The sequence below is a fragment of the Cylas formicarius genome, unplaced genomic scaffold, assembly GCF_029955315.1.
Source record: "Cylas formicarius isolate icCylForm1 unplaced genomic scaffold, icCylForm1.1 PGA_scaffold_9__14_contigs__length_23061073, whole genome shotgun sequence".
NCBI classification, from domain to species: Eukaryota; Metazoa; Arthropoda; class Insecta; order Coleoptera; family Brentidae; genus Cylas; species Cylas formicarius.
In genome coordinates this window covers 2,952,136-2,970,132 of record NW_026844365.1, presented here as the reverse complement: position 1 = coordinate 2,970,132, position 17,997 = coordinate 2,952,136, and the positions used below count along the sequence as shown (strand labels likewise).

The 17,997-nt window shown below is 40.6% G+C and overlaps 1 protein-coding gene across 2 annotated transcripts in view; it reads right to left on the bottom strand.

Moving 5' to 3' along the window:
- Positions 1–17,997, bottom strand: part of LOC132707336 (low-density lipoprotein receptor class A domain-containing protein 4-like) — a 115,670-nt gene that overhangs the window by 38,369 nt on the left and 59,304 nt on the right. Inside the window, exon 3 of one of the 2 annotated variants that reach the window (XM_060679147.1) lies at positions 13,579–13,880. In XM_060679147.1, the coding sequence (XP_060535130.1) occupies positions 13,579–13,880 (302 nt within the window). Of the gene's footprint in view, positions 1–5,487; positions 5,711–13,578; positions 13,881–17,997 lie in introns of those variants that run through there. The other variant, XM_060679148.1, reaches the window with a different exon arrangement.

The window sequence follows — 17,997 nt, the reverse complement described above, 5'->3', positions numbered from 1 at the left end:
CGTGCGTCTTTTGCACGCCAATGCACCATACTGCTGGTGTTGCACAAGCTGCCACTTTAGAGTGTGGGTTCCAACAGATAGATCATCCTCCCTATAGTCCAGATATGGCCCCAGCGACTAATATTTGGATATTTGAAAAAGGACTTACGTGGACGGCGGTTTAATTATATTGAAAAATATTACAAAAATGTTACTCTACTTTGTTTCTTTCATATTCAGGCCGTGAAATTTTGGAGCTGCCCTCGTATGAGGAATAAGTCAGAATCTCTCAAAACAAGTAAGAATTTCTGGAAAATAAGTGAGTTAAGAAACACAAGTCGGCAAATCAAAAAAAGAGTTAGAATTTCTGATAAGTGTCTCGTAACATCGAAACATTTTTTTAACTTTCAGAGAATTCTGTACTCTGCCCATTGGGCACTAATCATTTGATTTGATAAGAGAACGACCTACAGAGCATCACTCCAGCGAGTTGATCGTCTTTAAAATTATATCTAAATATTAAGTCTAGAGTATTTCAGTCTGTACGATCTTAACCTTAAACTTATAGTTAAGTCCGATGGAAGTAGTCGCTTCAGTCTACGCACTATGTTGACTTCATGTGCTTAACTGGTTAGCCAGTACATATATATGCGTCACCAATGGTGGTTATTTTCTAATCCTTTCTCGTTACACAGAGAATCCTGTAACGTTTTTTATGATGTTTATGTCCTTTTTTGATGTATTGTACTACTATTACAACCATGGCCATTTAAAATTTTCCTTTTTTGGCTACGAATTTCTAAACGATGGGGAATTTTGTAATGTTATTTATGATCTTGCGTCAATCACAATGCTCATAATTTTCGGGGACTTCTTGCCGTTTTTTTCTTATTTATTACATTGCTATAGAATGAATCACCATTTCATGAAATTTCCGTTCTTATTTTACCCTTTATTTATGTACTTTTACTTCAATTTTTGATACTTTGGTGGAATTTTTACGTTTATCATTTCTGTTTCCTTCATTCGTAATAACTTTAGATTTGCCGGTTTTTCTATGCAACGGCATATCCGGAAAATTAACTCGAATGGCTCCAAATATGGTCGTCGTGGAAGTTGGAAAATGTTCGGATATAAAATATATAGGGGAACAAATCTGCCCATCGCGACGTGAGGTACGGGGGGAGACGTCGCGAAAATCGATCGAACCCGTGATTACGTAATGGACCCCCGGCGGGTGCATAATTTACGACGTCGCGTCTCTATCTCCACTTACGGCGCAGTCGGTAGGACCCGCCGATTTTTCGATCTATGACCGCTTCCGGACCGAGTCGTAAATAGTAACTTTTTGGAACATATTGCTTTCGAAACATCGTCGCTGGGCGAGGCAAGTTCGTGGCGCCTAGCGCGAAGCAGCTTTTTATTACAAAAAGAGAGAGTTTCGCGGTTTCGTGTGGTAAAAGGACGCATTATTTTTCTATCGTGCTCCTGCGGACCTATGGAACTTTCGCAAAATCGATGTAATTTAATTGTGCATGCACCCTGTATAAAGTGTCGTTCACATCTCGCCGCTTCAAAGTTGAATGATATTTTTTCAAATATCTCGAGTAATTGACGAAACCTGAAACTCTCTCTCGACACAGTTTACGATACTGTCATTAAAATTTCCCCGTCTTTAACGGTTTTTCATTTATCGCCAATAATTTACCCACAATATCATTCAAACAAGGTTCGAAGTAGAGAAGCCCTGGATCTTCCACGTTTTCTGGTCCAAGAATTAAAAAAAAAAAAGAAAATGGTCATTGGCTACTTCGACTTATGTTTCTCACATGTAGGTTAATAATGCTCGGAGACTACCTATTAAATGTTTTATTCTCACAATTACACACTGTCTTAATCCTCAAAGCTACTGGTATTGCTAATTATTCTTCACTACTTCATTCTGTTGGAACACACTGTAACTGTTTAATTGCTTGGTGTGGTTTGCCTGTCCTAAAATACATGTAAATAAGTGTAAGTCCTTGCATTTTTGCTGCAATTTGAGATGTTACGGCGGAATGCGGTTGGATTGCACGAAACGATCGTCCTGTATTCCTTTTTATTTCCGAACTAACGGCAATTTCTATTCTTGTCCCTTGCTTTCATTTATTTACACTTGTTGCTTTTTGGAGAGGTTATATTTCAATCCTGTGTCAATGCGAATGCACTCGGCCATTAGTACAGTTAAGCACTCGACCTTTGGCCCACGTTCGTCTTCGATTTCCTAAGACGTTACTGTGTAATCTCATTCATGTGTGTGTGTAATAATTCATTATTATTGGTAATAGCGGGTAGTAGTTAGGTAATATTCGGTCTCCTTGCGTTGATTAACTTCTGTCATTATTGGCCCATTGACCCTAGTGGTGTCGGAACCGAACATCGTATTGCCAGCACCATCGGTCTCTTTTTTTGGAACTTGAAATCGTATAGAAGTTGCGGATCGTCGTCTTGTTGGTAGTATTTTGCTTGGACGTCCCCAACATTACAGCTTAGGCTGGATTAAAGCTAACCAACATAGCACCTGGCACTCTTCACCGCCACCCACGATCATCAGGCGTAAGCTTCACAATTTATTTCACGCTTGTAGGGTTCTGGTTTTAGATTTGATTTTTCTTTTGGAACCAGTTTTTGATTGTTGGTCTGGTTTTGGCTTCCCATTTGGTACTGGCTTCCCTAGTTCCGGTTCAATTGGATTTGGTGCCTCCTTACTTCGTCGACGGCACGTGTAATGAATTCTGCAACCCAAGAATTCGTCAAGTCTTCAAGTTAGCTCGGTTCAGGACGTTGCAGTGCATATCTCCTCGTCGAAGAGTGATAAGAATTCGTGCCTATCCCACTGACTGGTAGGCAGTATACAGAACAGCCATCTTAGAGCTTGCCCGACCCGTTCGTTGCTGGTAACTGGAGGATCACAGATAAGCCTCTATGTTCCGGTTATTTTTATGCCTATTAAATACAAATTTCAATTTTTAAATATCAATATAAATTAAAGAGCTCAGTTAGGGTAAAGATAAAGTACACAATTATAGAAACATTTTTTTTTAAGAATTATTTACTTGCCGACCATCAATAGGTTCCGTCTCAAAGTTGCATACGTGTGCCAAACAAGACGGGGATCATTTCTGTACCAACGGCGATCCCATAGAAACCGATACCGAGATATAAAATTTTTATACGAGCGTAGCTACTTTCGAAAAATTCGATTTCATCGATTTTCGAAAGTTGGGCGGAATGACTTTTTCCTTAAGGAGAGCGATTCGCTTTTGAATGAAGTTAAACGATAAACAGAAACCCTTCGATATTTGAGCTGGATCTTAACATCTTTAAATATCCAGAGGGAAAAGGAAGACGGTTCTACGCAAACGGAAAAAGACGAAGCGAATGGCCCGGCGTACGAAGACGTCTGTTAGAAATTGTTGATTATACTACCGAGCGACAGGTGGCACAGAACTGCACCCTCGGTTTCGATTTTATTCGAGACACGCGGCAGCGAGGGTGATGAGGGAAGGGGGACACAGTACGTGAATTTCTGGAACGAAGCCAGCCGCTCGCCTCGAAAGCATTTTAATTGCAACATTGTTGCCTGGAACGCAGGCCGATTGATTCGGACAGCCGCGTCTCGTAAAGTCGGCTTCAAACGACGACGGTCCGTGGAAGACATTGTTATTGTTCGATTCGCAACGCCCTGGAAAGGGTTTCTCGAGAAAGTCCTCGCCGGAAAGGCTACTAAGTTGCCAAAGATTCCAAACCTTGTGACACTTGATGACCCAACAATTAAACAGTTTATCCTCGAAACACCCATTCCACACGGTACGGTATGGTATGGTCTATTCATAGATATAAGAAAGTGACCAATTACATTTGAATGGGTTTATCCAAGGGTGGTCATTAACAACCAACAAGATCTAACGATGTTCGACGACTATTTATATTAAATTTTGAGGCGTCCTGTGTATTCAGATACTGCTCTCGTGTCATACGCTGACTGCTCCAATTAGCTTCAGCATCTTTCTTGAGCACTAAGGCATGGACCCCATACGGAAGATATAAGTGTATGGTCTGTTCATAGATATAAGGAAGTGACCAATTGCTTTTGAATGGGGTTATCCAAGGGTGGTCATTAACATACAATGCAACAAGATTATTACCTAAAGTTTCGGAATATAAATTCAGGTAGAATTATGGTCCGTAATAGAAAATAATTTTATACCTACCTGCGTTTAATATTCTTTGGTTTGGTATGTATACTACTTAGTAGTAATCGTTCTTATTTCGTGTGTAATACAGCGTGTGTTGAATCGTGTGCGAATTATGCAAAATATGTGCGAGTCTAGTGTATCTCAAGAGATACTCCCGCCCAAATGTAGAAAACACTATTCTATTGAGACTAAGGAAGTTATAAACAATGTTCAACATGGTTCAAAACTTATGATACCCCGGAAAATGGTTGGGTTGACTCAACTGATAAGTGTAAAACAAACGCGCCATCAAAAAGAGGTAAAAGAATAACTATTTTGCATGCTGGCTCTAAAGATGGTTGGATTCCAAATGGACTTTCTCTGTCTGCGAAAAATACTAAAGATTCTTTTCTGGATTACCATGCTGATTTATTTGAAAGTTGGTTTAAAAACAAACTCGTTCCAAACATTTCTCCTAATAGCGTCATTGTAATGGACAATGCAAGTTATCGCAGTAGACAGTTGACTAAAACCCCTTCCTCATGTGACACAAAAGCAACAAAAGATAATATGCAAAAAATCTAGGGCATACAGTTTTAAGGCCTCCACGTTACCACTGTATATTTAATTCCGTTGAACATGTTTGGCACCACTGAAATTTGCCATTCGTCGAAACAATGTTTTTCCCCGTGTTAACTCCAATGTCCTCAAACTTATAGAAACCGAAGTTTTTAACATCCCTCCACAAAGTTGGGCAAATTCTGTTAAACATATAGAAAAAGCAGAACAATCGTACATACATATATACGTACATATATTATGTGAACAATTTTAAGTAATTTATGTAGGTAATAAAGATAATTTGTAATTTTATTTTAGATTTAAACATAAATACATACATAAATAAATAAACATTGTTTTGTATCTTTCCTAACAAAACCCCAAATAACTAAATTCTAAGCAAAGTACGCACCTGTTCGGCCATATTTCATTCTTACAGCTTGCCCGGGTCTTTCCTTAATTCGTATCAGCGAGTAGCGAAGTTACTTCCTATACCGACCACATTTAAATTTGAAGGTTTTTATTTACGAGAATGTTTGATATACAATCAGCAAGAGTAACAATCCCCCCCGCTACCGCGAACTCTGGTCGAAATGCAATTACAGGACCGCGATAATTCTGCATTCGCTTACCGACTACGATTGGGGATTATCCCCGTTCGTTCGATAAAACCCGAATGGTGATTACCGGCCTAATCGGATAATTAATACCAAAGGGAACGTTAACTCACATCCATTGGACATTGATAAGTGCTGGTCCAAACTGGGAGGACACACCCTGTGCACTTAGATCTGCAGAGAGCGGAACATTTTAATTTTTCACAGGCTGCTGTAATAGTATTTACAAAACTTCTGCATTCCTCCTTAGTCGGACTTGCTAACGTTTCCCCAATCATCCTGTTGGCTTCTTCAAAACTGAAACTCTGAAGAAGCAAATACCAACAACAGACGCAGGAAGAATCGAGAAGTTTTGTAAATAGTAGCGAAGCATTTAATTCTCTGCAGATGGCATAAATACTGCGGCTTGACGAGTTGACTCTCACATCACCCAAGGAAGGTTGGCGATCCAAACCGCAGCTCTGAATATGTCTATAGACATGAATTCTGTTTTCGACCGCCTAAGATCTGAAATTGAAAGAATCTGATATCGTTCACCTCTCACGATGTGTCCTGAGTACTGTGGTTTGATTGGAATAACAAGTTCTTTATGTTTAACTATTCGCTGCGGAACCGCTATATAAATTCCGTCCAAAAATAATTGTTTGCCAGAAGTTCACATAAATTATATGGACATCGCAAAGGATCATCTTAATTTTTCTAAGAAACCTCCACAGGCTATCCTAATACTTTTTACAAAGCTTCTTGATTCCTCCTGCGTCGATTTTTACTGAGTCGAGCTTGACTGAAACTGGCTCGTATTTTACTCTGTATCTGCTTATATATTGTCTGAGGGGGGGCCAACACCTCTATTACGCCTGTCGCGGAGGGCTTCGCTTTTGAAAAGCTTTCGGACAGTCGTCTGCGCGGCAAGAGAAGAGGAAAAAAAAACAGGTTATCGGAGAGTCAGGTGCTCGGACGCGAGAGGCGGCGCGACCTAGCAAGGTTGTCTGCCGCGCGCGCGCCGCCGCCACCGAAGTACGACGAAAGGTTGGCCAATATATATTCGGTAGAAAAACTCGAACTATATCAAATGGTAACGTCGACAGTCTGCCAGACGAACGGCCGACCTCATTACAGGTTAGCCACCGTCTGAGCCCGAGAGTCGAACAACAACAATGTGTAGTAAAAGCTGACCGTCTGCGTGTGTATAATTTATGGGCGTACAGTCGCGGAACCGACACTAGGGGGTAGCGGGAAACACCGCGTACTTCGAAGGACCATCGTGTTCGCGCGATCAGTTTTCATGTCGTTGCGAAACTCTTCGAGATCTTGTATTACCGACAGGATAGTCATCTTTCGTACGGCTCATTGAAATTTTACGCAAAAAGTCTAGACGTAACTCTAAACGAGCTTTGGGTCTTACGTTACGTCTTCCGTCGAATGGATCAATCGCTTTATCCGATTCGAAGGTAAATCTGGCGCCACGTGCGCCACCTTTGAGGTTGTGAAATTTGAAAGGAACGTCTGATCATAAACGAATGTAGGTTTGGAAAGAAATTTATGCGGACCGAGACTTTCATCGGCCAATCTTTGAAGTTGGCAAACGAAAGAAAGGAAGACACTCAGAAGAGTGTCTTTTCCGAGTCCCAATCAATCAACGTCTGAGGGTTTGCTTGAAGGTGGTAGACACTGATTCAGTAGAAATACTAAAAGGATGTCGAACGTCCATTGTCTTTATTTTTAACTTACACGACGTTTCGGAAGTGTAAACTAAACTTAATTCTAAGGCTACAAGGTCGGGTGTAGTCAAGCATGAACCCGCGCTCTGGACCATTGGATGTTGTGTTGTTTGGTACACACATGTTCTGCGATGCCTGATTTTTGCGTCTCACCCTTCATTCTATGTTTCTTATGTTCTTCTTGGTTCCGCCAATATACTAAGACTATGACCCTCCGCATTCACAGGGTCTGAAGGTTGGAAAGCGCAGTCGAGGTTGAAAAGCCTAGACCGAGCTGTATCTAGTGTTTAATTCTTCGGTTCCGTTGAAGAAATCAATCGCTTTACACGATTTGAGGATAACTCTGCCACGTGCGCTCTCAATTGTGCTCCGCTAGATCGATGTGACCGTTACGGAGCAACTTTTGAGGTTGCGATATAAGAAAAGAATGGTATTTTTCCAAGTCTGATCATAAATCGGATGAAGGTTCGGAAAGCGCTGAACCGCTTGCGGTTTTCTTTTCCATCGTGCAATGCGCAATGAAGACTCCGATTAGATAAGGACTAGCTTAAAAGTGGAGGTATTGTGAGTAACGTTATCGAAAAGTCCGGACGAAGCTCTAACCGGCTTTTTTCCATTTCATTGAAAGGATCACTCGTTTTACTCGATTTGACAATAAGTGGTCACTTTGTTCGAAAAGTCCGGGCGTAACTCTAACCGACCTTTTGGTTTTATGTTACGACTTCATTGAAGCGATCAATCGATTTCCGCGATTTGAGCATCTATGCGACCTTTAAGGACCAACCTTTGAGGTTAAAATATACAAAAGAAAGGGAATGGTATCTTTTCTTAGGCTTGGTCATAAACGCGTGAAGATTAGAAAGCGCTGCTACCCCTGTAATCCGAAGGTGCTATAGAAATGCCAGAATGGATAAGAGAAGAACGTGTCACTCAATTCAAAAGACTAAGACGTTAAGCGGTCGGTCTAAAAGTCAAGATGTAACTAAGTTAGGTAGCTGAGTTCATGTTTTCACTATAATTTTGGTCGAAAAGTCTAGACCTTCATCTATGCGGCCTTTGGTTCTCTTGCATTATGTCGTCCGTTGGAGCGATGAATTAATTTACGTGATTGGAGTATAAGTTACACACACAATTGTACGCCAGCCCGAGAATTTCACGGACCAACTCTTAAAGTTGGGATATACGAAAACAAGGGATGGTTTCCCGAGCCTTTACCATAAACGTCCTGCCTCAAGTAACTAAGTTAGGTAGCTGAGTTCATGTTTTCACTATAATTTTGGTCGAAAAATCTAGACCTTCATCTATGCGGCCTTTGGTTCTCTTGCATTATGTCGTCCGTTGGAGCGATGAATTAATTTACGTGATTGGAGTATAAGTTACACACACAATTGTACGCCAGCCCGAGAATTTCACGGACCAACTCTTAAAGTTGGGATATACGAAAACAAAGGATGGTTTCCCGAGCCTTTACCATAAACGTCCTGCCTCAAGCAAGGACGTATTTCTAACCGGTCTTCGGATCTAGGAGACACGCTACCCTGGGGAGCTGGTAGAGGTCGTCCAAAGCAAATAAATGAATGCCTGAACGTCGCTAGTTGAAAAGACTAAAACGCTACGTGGCCCTCGAAATTCTCACGCCTATAAAACCCTGCAAATTACAGAATATCTTGGGTAGGCATGGGCTTGGAGACAGAAATACTCGAAGAGATAGACTCATTGAATTTGAAAAAGCGAAAAAATCTAATCGATTATATCTTAATAAGCTGTAGATGGCGGTCCTCTATTACCAATGTTAACACAAGACCTGGCATGGAATGTGGATCAGTGAAATTAAACAAGACGACAAGGTATCCAATCCCCTCTACTGAGAAAATAATGACAGCACTGAGCTCTGTCGAAATGCCTAGACAGGAAATGTGGATAAATAGAATAGTCAGAAAAAGCTGTACACATGGAAACAGAGATAAAATCCAAACATTGGTTACCTGATAACACTGTCAGTTTGCTGTTGAAGAGTTAAAATTGAAAAACATCAATAAAGAAATAAAAATCAGCTGTAGACAGGATAAAAACGCACACATTCACAAAATCTGCATGGAAATAGAAAATGAAGTAAAATACGCACACAAATTATACAGGATGAAAATGGTAGAATGATTACCTCTCCAGATGAAAACCATTCTACACTCACTGAACACGAAACCGGGATTCTTCAGTCGGAGGTTGAACACGCCTTAAAGAGCCCCAAAAACAATAAAGCTCCAGGCATAGATGACATAGCTGCGGAGATACTAAAGTCAATAGGACAGCCAGCAGTTGATGTTTTTATATCTCCTTCAGATCATTAATAACTTAGACCATATCTATTGCCCCAGATTGCAGAAGAACAAACCGGCTTTATGCCGGACAACTAATTGAGAAAGCCAGAGAATTTAACATAACAATGTACCTCTGTTTTGTCGCCTACTCCAAGGCCTTCGACTTGGTAAAATAGCCAAAATTGTGGCAAATACTCAAAGAAATGGGGGCCCCTGACCACTTAATAATACTTATCCGACTTACTTATCAAATAGGTTTCAAGCGATGAAGGTTGTCAGACAGAGATATGTTCTCTCGCCCATACTGTTCGAAGTATACACCGAATACAGGGACATTCTGGATAACTTTCAAAGTTGTATATCTGTAGAGGGAAGGAAAGTCCACAACTAGTGCAGAATTTGGATTGAAATTAAATCCCAACAAAACACAACCAACGTGGGATCTTTAATTGACAATGCATGACGGTGCATGTGAAGGTGAAGTAAAGCGAAGAATTACACTAGCTCGAACAGAAGTAACTAAGCTAAGTAGGATCTGGAAAGATACAGGCATAACTAAGATTGTTGAATGCACTTGTGTTCCCGATTGCCACTTATGGAGCTGAAATTTGGACGATCAAGAAGAGCGATGCAAGGCAGATAGATGCCTTTGAAATGTGGGCGTACAGATGGCTGTTACGGATACCCTGAACGGCCCACCGTACGAATGAGTCCGTTCTTCAGGAATCATCTAAATCTGTGGAAAACGATAAATCGAAGCTTTCTAACATTCATAGACCAAACCAAGGAATAGAACGGAATGGCACAATACCATTCATGCTTCAAGAGCATCATAGTCCTTCCTAATCCTAGTCCTTCCTAATTCCTTCTTACGGAAATGGACCAAAGAGAGAAGAGAGATAAAACCCTAAAGGAGTTTAGGGTTCTCCGGAGAGGGAAATCATGAAAATCGAAGCAATGTTTTCCGAAGTCCTACCGTTTATCACCCGGTATCTTAAAACGGGGAAGCCGCGTTCATGTAGTTTCGCTCGGATTCCGGAGCGGTGAACATGCGGTCAAGTTTCGAGAACACCCCGTATACGGGTCGCTGGTCGTTATTTAAATTTCGACGTTCGGCGCGGGGGAACCTTCGTCACGCGACCGTATCTGCGACACGATCGCGGATTGTTCGCGTTCCATTAGTTCTCGAATTTAGATTTATGGACGGGTACGGCGGGAATGTCGCGACGATACGACCCGAGGGTCGTCACCATGATAAATCGGCACTCGGGCGATCGAAAACGTTCCGTCCGTCCGTACAAATTTCATCAGATCCGAGACGACGTCGCTCAAACAAAGACACCTAATCGGCGCAGATAAGAACCGGAACGATTGTTTAGATATGGCGGCCGCGATAAATCTAATTTTTTCCATTTTTTACGTCTGGCTTGAGCAAACCTCAGATAAGAGCGCGTCACGGGACAGATTCCGTGAATCACCCGCAGTCCTGCGTCGTCTATAGAGCGCTGTCTGAAACTCAGGGTAGATTGTTCTGCCTGCGCCCGAAATATGTTTGGCGAAGCGTCGCCATAAGGAGTGCGCCTACGGGGTCCACAGTCTATGGAAGTTTCTTTGAAAAATTAACTTCTAGCAAGCGATTCGATGGATATAATTATCATTCTTGGTTTACTTTGTTTTCACATAACTAGTGACTTGCGATTATTAAGAGATAAATACTTACTTGAAAGGCAGAAAAATTCTTCAGAAAAATAAAACCCACAGAAAAACCGACAGCAAATTGCAATTAACACCTATTAACAAAACAAACAAAAGGGATGAATATGCCACAAGATCCCCTAACGAAATAAGTATTGAGAGAGAACCTGTGAAATGCCCCGGAAGCTGAGGATATCCCTGGCGAGTTACTAAAGTGTGGAACGAAAAGGCTCTTTAACGCATTGACATAAATACTTGAACGGTGCCCCAATACCAAGAGAATGGAAAGTAGCTCAAATATCTTTAATTAACAAAAAAGGAAATAAACGAGCCTGTACTAAGGAAGAAGAGGAACAGTCCGGATTTCGGGCTGGGAGAACCAGCACCGATAATATTTTCTGTCTGAAACAATTGATAGAAGTTCAAGTATTACAAGAAACCTACATCAACCTCAGCCTAATTAAAGCTTTAAAAAACCTGTATGAAGAATCGACATGTCGGATAAAGATAGGTAATACATTGTCTGAAAAGTTCCCGATGAATAGGGGTTTACGGCAAGGCTGCTGCATATCACCTACATTATTTAAGATCTAAGACACTGGAAGAGGAAGGGCATCGACCTTGGGGGTATACCCTACAATTTGCGGATGATTAGATTATCATGGCCAATTGCAAGAAGAGTATAAACAATGGGGTTTGGAGATCAACACGCAAAAAACCAAATACCTACCGATTGGCGCAGTGCACTGAACAACTAGAAGAAAATGAGGAGATACAGCCTTGCAGTGAATATACTTACCTGGGAGTGATATTTGATGCAAATGGCAAAGATGACGGTGATATCAAAAAACGAATAACTCAAGCTAGACGAACGGTTGGCTGTCTGAATGAAACGTGGAGGCGCAGAAACGTGGAGGAGAAATGGAGAGAAAAAGAGCGGTAGAAATGGACGCCTTTAGAAGAATACTGAGAATTTCTAGAAGAGACAGGATCCGCAATGACAAAATTAAGCGAGTAGGAATAGATGGTTCTCTAAGTACCGATATTGAGAGAAAACAACTAATATGGATACGATCAGGTTCAAAGAATGGATGATAGCAGACTTCCGAAAAAAGTAATGGAATGGATACCCCAGAACCGTAGAAAACATGGCAGGACCAAAAATACATGGAAAGAGGGGATAACCAAAGCGATGAGTGCCAGAGATTTGACAGAGGGCCAAGGGGATGACAGAATATATATATATATATATATATATATATATATATATATATATATATATATATATATATATATATATATATATATATATATATATATATATATATATATATATATATATATATATATATATATATATATATATATATATATATATATATATATATATATACGAAATATCCACTGTTTACTACTGGGCTTTGTGAATAAAACTATCTATCTATTACCTCTCAGAGTTTCCGGTTTTAAAAGAAAATTAAAGAGTACTTTTCGCATTAATGTACATTTTAAATTATGTATCTGTGTCTGTGCTGTATTTTATACATTTTTTTTTCTTTGCTTCTCTACTTGTCCAACACAGATAGCCGTCATATGGATCAACAAAACATCATTTTCATTAATGAGCAAGACACCTGGAGGTGCAAAGATTTCGAAGGACTTGGTTCTCCACTCTAAAGAGAAAGACTCTAATTAGATAAACGGCATTAGGGGTAGAGATAGGGAGCGACGCACATTCCCCCACACCAAGCAAGCAGGACCTTTAGGAATTTTTTAAAAATACATTCCTCTCGTCTCGACGCTTTCGGCGTTCACCATAAAGAGGAATTAGCGCGTTCGGACGAAAAATAAACAATAAATAAAACAGGCCGCGTTAATCCCTTTTCGGTCTGCAAACACACACACACACACACACACACAGGCACACGTAGACCTTTTGTTTGCCGAAATCGTTTCGCGGTCTCGCGCTCTTTCGCTAAAAATTTTGTTTTCGGCCGATGCACCGGAAACGCATAGTGGGCAATCGCCCCCCGCCTGGAACCTTTCGACTACTATGACCACGCCCCTCGCTCTCTATTCGACAAACCAGCGGTAAACTATAAACTGACGGGTGTGACGGTGGGCGGGACGCCATCGCTCCTCCCTCATTGTGTTGTTTGCCTTAAGATTGTTAGACAAATCAGGACGTATCTCTGATCGCTTTTGGCTTGTGCCAAAAGGAGTAAGAGGACGGTTAAACGAGCTACCCTGGTGAGTTCGGAGAGATGGTCAACGGATTAGCGAAGGACGTCGATAGTTTAGAAGATGACTAAGAGACTATTCCTACGTCTATAACCCTTAAAGGTATCCTTTTAGGGTTTGAGGTCCCTGGAGGAAGAAAATTTTATAGAGCTGAATACGCGGTCAAGTTTATTACACCGGCCACGCCCCCCTATGTATTCGACAAACCAGCGGCAAACAACAAACTTACGGGTGTGACGGTGGGCGGGTCGCGATCGCTCCTCCCCCAACGCGGCCGGGCGCAACGCCTGCCGTTGTCGTCGTAGGCGTGGTCGAGAAGCAGACACGTGGCGAGGGCGAGGGCGAGACCCGCGGCCACCACTACGGCCAGCACGGCTATCAGGGGGCCCCAAAACGCCGCCGCCCCTTCCTCCTCCTCCTCCTTCTCGGTCGGTCGCCCTTTTAAGTGAGGAGGCGGGAGCGAGGGCCGGCGGTGAGAGCGACGCGGCGGCGGTGGTGGCGGGTACTCCTTGCGTTGCGATACGACTTCGGCTGAAACACGTGAAGGCATCGGGTGAATCACCGCCGGAACGTCTTCGCATCGCGGAGGGACGTGACCGATATCAGACATCTAAATATATCAATAAGAGCAGTTACAAGGACTATTGAGCACTCTAAAAGTTGTAAGTACTAGAACGGGTTTGGAAATGGACACCTCAAAGACCAAACCTCTTGAATTGTTATTCCCGAACAAAAAAACAACGAAGTCAAACGCATTTGGATTATGGGTGTTCAGTGGTACGAGTGAAAAATAGGAAAACGACCTTCTTCGTTGGTGGACGGAAGAAGAGAGTACACACATCAGCGGATACCTTAAGAGAAACCACATAGCAGGAGGAGGAGTGTTAGGGTCGGAAGGGGCTGGAGAAGCCCAGTCTTGTGACCAGTGGCGGAATAAGAAATGGAAGTGAGAATGCGAGGTAAAGTCTGTTCATAGATATAAGGAAGTGACTAACTGATGCGAATTAAGGAAAGAACCGGGTAAACTGTAAGAATGAAATATGGCCGAACAGGTCCGTACTTTGCTTAAAATTTAATTATTTGGGGTTTTCTTAGGAAAGATGCTAAACAATAATTATTTTTATTACCTACTTATTATATCTTGATCAATTTCATCTACACTCGAGAAAATGTCAGCATCGCTTCTTTTTTTCCTCGCTAAAATGGGATTATTCACAATTTTCTATACAGTTGATGTTAGAATTTTCGTCAATGTGGCCGTTTCTTCTAAAGATGCTTGCTCGTTGGCTCCATGTTCAATGAGAGTCAAATAAACATTATTTTCTTGGTCTCAATAGAACAGTGTTTTCAACATTTGGGTGGGAGCATGTCCTGAGATACACTAGACTCGCACATATTTTGCAAAATTCGCTCACGATTCAACACACGCTGTATTACGCACGAAATAAGAATGATTACTAATAAACTTAAGCTAAGTAGTATACCAAACCAAACAGGTAGATATAAAGTTATTTTCTATTACGGACCACAATTTTACCTGAATTTAAATTCCCAAACTTTGGGTAATTTGGATAACCCCATTCAAAAGCAATTGGTCACTTCCTTATATCTATGAACAGACCATACACTTATATCTTCCGTATGGTGTCCATGCCTTAGTGCTCAAGAAAGATGCTGAAGCTAATTGGAGCAGTCGGCGTATGACACGAGAGCAGTATCTGAATACACAGGACGCCTCAAAATTTAATATAAATAGTCGTCGAACATCGTTAGATCTTGTTGGTAGAGAACGAGATTTGAAATGTCCAACTCGACATTTTTGTTATGGTAGCTTTAAAGGTTATCTATCATACATCAGACGTATCTAGCAGCTGTGTGAATGGTGATGGTGCTGGTGGTGTAACAAATGTTCCTTTTAATTATAATTAATTATAGGAATTCTCGATGTCAAAGATGTATTCAGTACAGGTAAGATTCACTAAGAACCACTAAAGTTCATTTGAACGGTATGTAAAATTTTTGGGAAACTTAAATTATAAATGTCACTTTACTCACCGACTAGTCAACTAGATTTTAATTGTAGCTTACAGCACGTATTATTTAAATTGTCTGATATATTGAATGACATTTTTCTGTGTATTAGTTTTTGGGTACAGTTTTGCAAAACAACACGAATACATTCACTGACATGACCGTCAGGATTTATTTTGGCCAAAATTATTTTTATTGTGAATCAACAGAAAAAAATGTTTTGCTTGGTACTATCACTCCAAGGATACTTTTTATAGGCGCATCAACATGTGTATATCCGAATGGTACACGTGCTCCTCTGAATAAACCTCTGCGAAGAGACAGAACTTGATTAAAAAAATAAACTAATATGATACTTTTTTTTTCAAAGAAACTTCCACAGGCTAGTGTAATACTTTTTACAAAACTCCTGGATTCCTCCTGGGTCTGTTTTTGCTGACTTGCTAACGTCCCGTTGGCTTCTTTAGAGCTTGACTGACACTGGTTCGTATTTTACTCTGTAACTAGGAGCTTTCCTTAGTAACAAAATTTTGATAATTCAGAATAGGAGGTAAGACTTAAATATTTGTTGGTGTGCTGCCTAAAATAATGGTTTACTGCATCATGAATTTTACAAATACAAACTCGAATGAGGTCTGATGTAGTGTAGTCAGATATGAAGGAGAAATAAGATAACTTCAGTAATAATCACTGAAGTAAAATCTATGGATAGCCAGATAGACAATCGTAAAATGAAATAGTTGATCTACTCCCTAATAAACAGGCAATTCCGGTATATTACAGTAGCAACGACTGACCTAACATGGAGAAATGAAAGTGTAAATTTTCACTGTAGTGCAAAAGAAACATTAAAAAATGGTTCGATAGTGTAAAAATATAAGTGTAGATATAAATTCTCATAGAAAAGTGAAAAAATGGAAGATAAGAAAATAAACAGACCCAGTTGCACTTTTTTGTAATTTTTCATGAACAAAATTTTGCATACCAAATTTTTACCACAACACAAACACTTTCAACAAAAAAGTCTAATCGCTAAATGTCTCTTGAATTTTTAATTTAATGCTAATCTGTTTTTTTTCCACTGCATAAGACTGTCGAAAGTTTCTTCTGCATTTTATACTTACCGACTTAACGATTAATAATGAATCAAAGCAAAGCCACCTAAAAATGTATTTACTTATTAGGTTTTTTCTTTCCGGATTTGGAAAATGTTCGTGTCAAAATGTAAAAAAAGTTTTTGTTCCCACCAGAGTGCTATTTGAAAAACTAGGTTATCCTAAAAAATTAAAAGTTCATTATATTAAACGGTATTTGCTATTGCACAAGTAAAGAAAAGTTTCATTTACAATTTTTCCCACGATTAGGTGAATAGTATTTATGATGGTCGGTGCCATCAACACACAATTTTCGTAAAAGGAGGGCGCGTACGGAGTGTGCGAGAGAGGGAGAGAAAGAGGCGCGACCTTGGCTCGACCTTGGCCGGTCGTAAAATAAAACCCGAATTTTATTTTGTCTGGGCGCGGAGCCCGGAACGCATCCACCGGCGACTGCAATATGCAAATGCGTGTGTTCGGTCGTAGCCCCCCCCCCCAGCCCCGCACGGCGGACCCGCTCCGTATGCAACGTCGCGAGTAAAAAAAAGAGGGATATTCGCGAAACTGCAGGTATACCGGTAAAAATTGCGCGCACTTGCGGGCGTTCGTCGCTTTCGGGGGCGGGGGGGTCTCGGCATCGTCTGCAAATTGTCGCGCGTCTTCGACGGAAAGATCGTAAAAACGGGGGTCTCGTCTGTGACGTAACGGCGTGCCTAAATCGTTCTAATGGCCCTTTCGAAAATAGACGGAAATCTGTGCCGTTTTATTATACAGAGTGTAATTTGTTAACGCACTTTAAATTTGTATAAAATCTTATAATATCACCAAACCAAAGCTAACTGTGCCTGTTAAGTTTTGTCAAAAAACCTTTATTGAGAACAATGGAATAAAAAAATATTCAATTGTCTATAATTAAAACACCTTGTGTATAATCGAACAAATGCGTGAAACAAAAGTTATAGCGCCGGGTGTAAAATTTTTCCGATTGGAGGAAAAGCTGTTTTTCCGGATGCCAAAGTAACCACAAAAAAAAATTCAAAAATAAAAAGAAATACTTCGCGTTATTTTATTGTTCCCAATTTAAAGAGTCTAAATGCGGGTCCAGACTGCAACTTCTCTCCCAAGTCTGAAGTTGGCAGCTGCAAATTTCGAGTAATTATGTTTTTTAATATTGCACGGAGTATCGCGAACACCCTGTACACAAACCGCAAATACAAAAGTTTAAGCTGCCTATATGGGCTACATCGTCATGTAAAAGAAACTGACATCTAAAACACAGATTTGCAATTATTGTCAATTTTCAATAATAAGGGGACCCATTTTTTTGAATTTGCGGCGCACCCTATATATTTTTGAATAATTGTCAAGAATAAAAGTTTATGGAGTCGTTTTCTCTGCGTCTTCTGGTTCAAGAATTTTTCGGCTCTTGTAAACGGTTTTTGAAAAATAGTCTTTTTAGGTTCCGTCACGGGGCAAAGGTGCATATATGTGCCAAATATGAAGTCGATTGCTTCAAATTTATC